The following is a 6892-nucleotide window of genomic DNA, read 5'->3' as shown; positions in this document are numbered from 1 at the left end:
TAAATGGTGCATTTGGTTGTATTTTCTCCGAAAATGAAATAAAAAGTTAATTTCGAAGATTTAAGTATCCGCTAGAGTAACAAAAATTGAGGAAGTTCTGTGTATTTTCATTAAAGTAAAACATTAAAGATTTCAATGAATAAGAAAATCCCTCTGTGATATGGGAATCTTTACACCACTGACGTATGCTATTTGAACCAAAATGTCATACAAGGCAAAAACAGATTCCGTGACAATAGTTTGATAATGGTTCTCCTAAAAGTAGGTCGCTATTGGTATACATTTGGACCGAGTCTGCAAACTGACATATTTCGAGACTGAACAGCTTCAAAACAGTTTAACAATCAACATTGTATAGGTTTTCATAATTAAAACAGTAGTGTTGAGTGGTTTGTTTGGATGCGTCGGCAGATTATCTACAGATAAATCATTGTTTTTGTTTTGTTTGTTAATAACTCGTAATCAGATCTAAAATTTGGAATGGCTTCAAATTGACCTCCAGCGAGGTCAATTGCGAATGTGTCCAACTGCGCACAGACGAAGGGAACAGTTATATATGTGTTTGTGACTGATAAATAAGGAGTGGAAAATTGTTGAAAACACCACAACAATGGCAGAAAAGAAGCTGAACTACAAGAACTATTTGCAGGTATTTTTTGTCATATTATAATGTTGTTTTTTTCATAATGTAGCGGAGAGTTTATCGATTTAATATGATTCTCTTAATCTAATTATAACATAAGGATACTAACGTTTTTAACGTTTATGTTTATTGAATGAGAGGATATTATGATGGAATGATTTCTTTTGTCCAATTAATATCGTAAATCATAGTTCTGATTTCTACAAGGTGACGAGAATGGGCGACACATGTATATAGTTTTCTTTATTATGTAAACCAGTAATCTCTAAATTTCGAATTGATTCTCGGAGGATTTATATACATGTCTGCATGCCCATGTATATTTCCTGCACAAGTTGCTGGGCTGTCAACGAGGCGACCGGAAACACTTTCGATGACAAACAACTGGTTAGGAGACCCTAGTGACGACAGTTTCTTCTTATTTCATTCGTCCGTTTGTTTCAGTTGGACAAGCTGCTGGACTGTCAGCTCGTCCAGAGCAAGGCGGCTGGAAACACCGTCCATGACGAGCACCTGTTCATCATTACACATCAGGGTAGGCATCAAAGTACAAGCTGTCAGTTGCCAATCAAATCGGGGGCAGATACTTAATGTCTTTCATGATTAGTGCATGTGTAGTCTAATATGGTTCCATAATCTAGTGGCTTGATGTTCTAGAAACATCACCGACAAACAACTCCCCACAAGTCATTGGTTTTTGAACCATTTTGTTCATGATTTATAATATAGTAACGTCTATATAGTGATCTATAATATCATTCAACAATATATCCTGATTGCATGACTAAGGAATAGACAAACTACGATCTTCGTGTAAAACTATACAAGCAAGAACGTACAAAGTTAATTTATTCTATTTCTTCAATTCTTTGTTTCCAGCGTACGAGCTGTGGTTCAAGCAAATTCTTTACGAGATCGATTCAGTCCGCGTGCTCTTTGACACACCAGCCAAGGTAAACTACGGCTTATACGCACTGGTCACGACGTCTCTATATAATCACTTACACACGCGCCTTATAACTCGGATATTCATCAGAAATGGTTTCCCCAAAATATATTGCAACGATGTCTTTCTCTCCACAGACGCTGGACGAAGGCAAGACACTGAACATCATCAACCGCTTGGGCCGAGTGTCCCTTATACTGAAGGTGAGTTATAAGTTCAGGAAATATTCATAACACAATATACATGTATGGGAATATTATAGTGATATTTCACGCTTGTATATATAAAGGAGTTCATATTCGAAATGTCTTAATCAGGCCTCAAGGCGCTTTTCACCGTGTGGCGCTTGTGTACATGACGCCAATCATCTGTTGCGCTTCTAGACGTTTTGGCCAATCATTGAACACTTGACCTGTGTCCACAGCAGCACATAATTCTCGTCCATAAACACACCTGTTCTCCAATATCTTACGTTTATCCATCTTCATTTCAGCTTTTGACGGACCAATTTCAGATTTTGGAAACCATGACACCGTTGGACTTTCTCGAGTTCAGGTGAGACTACCCTGTCTTCTATGGCCCATTGCATTACCGCTGTATATATTCCCCTGCATTACGGTGCCATTCTCCAATACTAGTAATTCAACTCCAGTTACTGAGAGAAAAAGTTTTTAAGTTTGAAAAAAGGTGCATTTTAGAATTTAAATCAGTCGTTTTAGTAAATTATGAACTCATGCGTTCTAAGCATGTACTGATAAGTGAGTCCACATATTAATACCAAATGTGATTTATCCAAATGACATATACATATATATGTATAAGTATTGTGTTTCCGTTGACTTTCAGGGGTTATCTCTCGACGGCGTCCGGCTTCCAGAGCTTACAGTTCCGCCTTGTAGAAAACAAACTGGGATTGCAAGATGTCAGTACTTTTTTATTTGCAATTTTATCTTTTAAATTTAAATTTTAAAAGCTGCTATACGTGATGCAGTAATGACCATGTTCAAACTAATGAGGTGACTTTGAAAATATATCTGTATGTCTTAACGTGTATCATTTACCTACACTTACTCCATCCCTGCAGGACAACCGGATCAAGTACAACCAGCAGCACTACCGGGGCGTGTTTTGCGCACACGCGGACGTGACCGCCCTAGAGGACTCAACCGGAAATCCATCTCTCTTCAAACTTGTTGAGGTACGAGGATGATTTACGACGCACCTTAGATGACGTGTTCTGCCATAAGGCTCAGGATACCTACACCATTTGGTCACGTTTACTAAACTCTCGGTGGCCAGAGCATGTACCTTTTTTATTCATTCAGATGGCGATCATACCATTAGAAGTATTTACATTTCTTTTGCTATTTTCAATGCCAACTTTTACATTTAATAAATTTAAAAAATAGCCAAGAGTATGGTTAATGTATACCTATGACGGTGTAGAATGTGCTGTTGTATACATGATGGTTTCCTTTTTTCTTATGTAGGCGTGGCTAGAGCGGACCCCAGGTCTCGTGAAGCACGAGTTCAACTTTTGGGGCAAGTACCGGAAGGCTGTCAACCGTTGGATAGATGAATGTTGGCTCAAGCCCGCACTGGTAAGTATTCAAACTAAATAAGGGTGTAAACTCTCTTTGTTGCTACCTAATACACATACATAAAACCTACATATATTTGTAAGTTGCCGGGGCGTGACTAGATGGTTCCTTGGTATTGTCTTTCACGGCAATCAAAGGTTTTTATCGGATGGACGCAAGCTATCTGGCCATACATGGACTGGTCATTAATAAGCATACGGCTGATGTTGAGATGTCCCGACGTGGGTCGACTTGCAGACTAAACACCGACTTTTAACTGGCCTTAGTCATGCCCAAACGCATTGTAAAGTGTGTGTTTGTGTGTAATTGGCTATAATGACCCGATTCAAATGGACTACATAATACGCTCTTTGAGAATGAACTTCCTGCATTTTACATCTAAATTTCCTCTTGGTTTTGATGTTGTTGTTTTTCTATTAATGGAAAGTGATATAGATGTGTAAGAACATAGTTTTCTCTTTATGTTCTCATCACACTGATATTGTCTACCTTGAAATGACAACATCTTATTTGCTCGGTATAAATGTCGCTCAGACAAAATGGAATTGCAGATTCAACAGTCTTCTTTTTTAAAGGACAATGCACCCTTTTTGTTGTAGGGAAAGCACGTTATCGTAAGAGCCTCAATGTCACAGAATACCGTCGTTTCCTCGTAATTGAATCAATCTCCAGTCAAAACATTCTCACGGAATCTTTGTGAAAAAAAATCGGCCAGTCCATCTCGCTTTACAGGCATATTTTATAAGAAGCCATTGAGAAGTGGCGATGCAATATTAGAAATGTCAAGAATATTAAAGGATACAAATAACATGCGGGGCACCTACCGGAAACTGATGCTCAGGCGGAAACCGATATGGCAGAATGTAACATCTTTTAAATCAGAACAATCATGTATGGATTTAAAAAAAATGAAATATGCGCTTCCAATGTTTCAAATAATTCTTTATTCCTTGTGAACTGACATTTTCTCATGATCTCTTATATTGTCGTCTGCTGCAGGCTGAAGAAGACCCCATTGTTCGCGAAACCCGGATGTTGGAGTACCGGAAACAAGTCGAGACATTCGAGTCGATATTCGACCCCGAGAAGCACCAGGTCCTCGTGGAGAGAGGTAGGAATAGTTCAAGTTTATGTCATTCTCCCAATCTCAAAAGCTCTAGGTATTTGGAAAATCAACACAATCAAGATTGAGAGCTTTAACTTCAGACTATTGAAAAGCAGTAAAGATTTTTTGCTCGGACATTTGCATAAAAAACAGTTGGAAGTACCTAGAATGAAAATATACATTGTGTAGTATTTTGTTTTAAAAGGCGTCTTAGCCCCTTTACCCTGCTTTGGGCCTGCCTCCTCTTTACTCAAACAGACCCCAGTTAATGTTTGACAACTATCAGCTGTTAGAACCTTTGCATATCAATCTGTCAAAATAGTGTGGACTATTTTTTGCTTCATGGAAAACGGCCTATCATTACGCTCTCAAAGTATCGCCAATCTGGGACGACCCCGCTTTATACACTGTAAAAGGTCCTTCGACCCCCACCCCGCCCCACTTTGTACCCAGATCTCAATTCTGTATACTTTCAGGAGACCGGCGGTTCAGCCACCGGGCGTCGCAGGGTGCTCTGATGATCTCGCTGTACCGGGACGAGCCGCGCTTCCACCAGCCGTTCCACATGCTTTCTCTCCTTACAGACATTGACTCGCTCATGACCAAGTGGAGGTGTAAGTGTTTACATAGAGATACAATTCAAAACTGTATAGAATATTTTATCACAATATAATCATATTGGGTGGAAAAGGTGACAATGTAAATTTGCCAGGCTAATGCACCAGTCAATTGTAACCACGGCCCCCAGGTTCGGGGAATAGCGGGGACGTTCGGTCAAGCCAAGCCGGGTAAAATCCCCGGCACGAACTTCTGGTAAAGTCCCCACCGAATGCCCCCGCACCCCAGAGACTATAGTTAAGGACCATTCCCCTCTATTTTTGGCGCGAAGACAAAACCACCGCATTCACCCGGCACTGCGGGGTCATCCGAAAGGTAAAAACACGGCCCATTTCACCCGCTATCCCGGTATACCCCCGGACCGGGGGGGGGCGTGATTACAATTGACTGGTGCATATAAGTTTAAAAGAGGGGTGTAATATTGAGTAATATCAGTTACTAGAAACCTAGGAATGTACGGACGAACGATAAACGACTGATTGATTCTCTCAATTTCAACATATTTAAATAAAACACGAATAATTTTTCACACGATCATATAACTATTTCATTTACAATTCTATCCTCTCATCCCGTGACGTAACGTTTACTGCACCTTAAAATAGTATTATTTTACTCTAGCAAACCACGTGACCATGGTACAGAGGATGATCGGCAGTAAGATGGGGACGGGCGGTTCCTCCGGTTACCAGTACCTCCGCTCTACAGTCAGGTATTCTGGATTTTCATTGTGTAGATAAAACTTATTCAAATCACAGGGGCGGATCGATGATTTGATGTTAGAGGGGGCGTAATTTAGGGGCTTGCACCCCTCCTTCAGAACCAAAATTAATTTTGTCTCAAGTGTTGACAGGGGCATGTTGGTTACTACTCCAAGAAATTTTTAACAATTTCTAGTTCGAAATAATCCTCTCTTAAAATAAAAAGTAAACTTTGGCGAATTTAGGAGGGGGGGTGGGGGGGGTGCCGTTATCTTACTAGAAACCAGAGTTTTGTTTTCCATTACGCGAGGTCTAACACATAAATATGTGCCCCGCGTAGACCTCGAACAGATGATGTTTCTTCATTTGATTTCTGAATAGTATTACAGAATGGTATAAATATAAATTATCGCATGAAATGCTGTTGTAGGCATCAAACCTATTCATTTCTCTTCGGATTTCCAGCGATCGGTACAAGGTTTTCTTGGACCTCTTCAACTTGTCAGCCTTCCTTATACCACGTGACTTCATCCCGCCGCTGACGTCATCAATGAAACGCAGATTGAGCGTCCTTTCGCACGAGCAACTGGACGAAGTAGACGCTGAATACCAGCTGGACATTTCCGATGACGAAACAGACGATTCTGGAATCTGTCCTCATAGCAACACAGGAAATGACGTCACAGATATCGAAAATGGAATGAAGGAAGTCAAGGTTACCTTTGACCTTAAAATATAGAGCAGGTCTACAATGTGTTGCTTTCAATATGACTTATTTCTTGAATTGTAAGGAAATTACGTTATATACGCAGTGAATACACGTTTAAGTTGTATCCTATTTTAGTGTAATTTTACTGAATCAAGCCATATTCAGCGTAGGGGCGTTTTGACACAACCATTTGAATGCGCCCCCTCCCCCATTATTTTGTTTAAATAAAATCCCAGGCTGATATATAATGATTGGGGAAGTGTTACTAACGATAACTTACAAAAATAATATTTTTGTGAATCTGTATTGTATTATCAAAATATAATAACGGGGGGCGTGGTCAAATGTCAAAACAACGCACACTGCCCCTGTGATATTCAGTAAACATTATTGTAAAAACTGGACTTGTCTTATAATCTCCATGTTGTATAATACGTTGATTCACCTGGGGTTTGGTCATTCTGAATTGCACTGTATCATTTTATATTTGCATACATACAGTTTGCATTATTTACGGTTCACATTGAATATCATTGGTTGGCATCTAATAAAAAAGAACAATATATGTG

The 6892-nt window shown here is 39.7% G+C and overlaps 1 protein-coding gene across 1 annotated transcript; it reads left to right on the top strand.

Annotated features, from left to right (window-relative positions):
* The first annotated feature begins 298 nt into the window (after positions 1-298).
* LOC128226672 (tryptophan 2,3-dioxygenase-like) lies at positions 299-6886 on the top strand. Its single transcript, XM_052936652.1, has 12 exons — positions 299-649; positions 1088-1178; positions 1523-1596; positions 1727-1792; positions 2083-2144; positions 2436-2511; positions 2674-2787; positions 3080-3190; positions 4190-4301; positions 4772-4909; positions 5535-5625; positions 6080-6886. The coding sequence occupies exons 1-12, from the start codon at positions 611-613 to the stop codon at positions 6351-6353; spliced, it is 1248 nt and encodes a 415-aa protein (XP_052792612.1). The 5' UTR covers positions 299-610; the 3' UTR covers positions 6354-6886.
* Positions 6887-6892: the final 6 nt, after the last annotated feature.

The sequence above is a fragment of the Mya arenaria genome, chromosome 3, assembly GCF_026914265.1.
Source record: "Mya arenaria isolate MELC-2E11 chromosome 3, ASM2691426v1".
NCBI lineage: Eukaryota > Metazoa > Mollusca > Bivalvia > Myida > Myidae > Mya > Mya arenaria.
This window is presented reverse-complemented; position numbering and strand designations above follow the sequence as displayed.

What these genes read in the sequence shown, in the direction of transcription:
- LOC128226672 (XM_052936652.1), top strand. Translation starts at nt 611, where the DNA reads ATGGCAGAAAAGAAGCTGAACTACAAGAACTATTTGCAG. An exon ending in CTCTCTTCAAACTTGTTGAG is followed by an intron (nt 2,788 to 3,079) that starts GTACGAGGATGA and finishes TTTCTTATGTAG; the next exon opens with GCGTGGCTAGAGCGGACCCC. An exon ending in CCAGGTCCTCGTGGAGAGAG is followed by an intron (nt 4,302 to 4,771) that starts GTAGGAATAGTT and finishes GTATACTTTCAG; the next exon opens with GAGACCGGCGGTTCAGCCAC.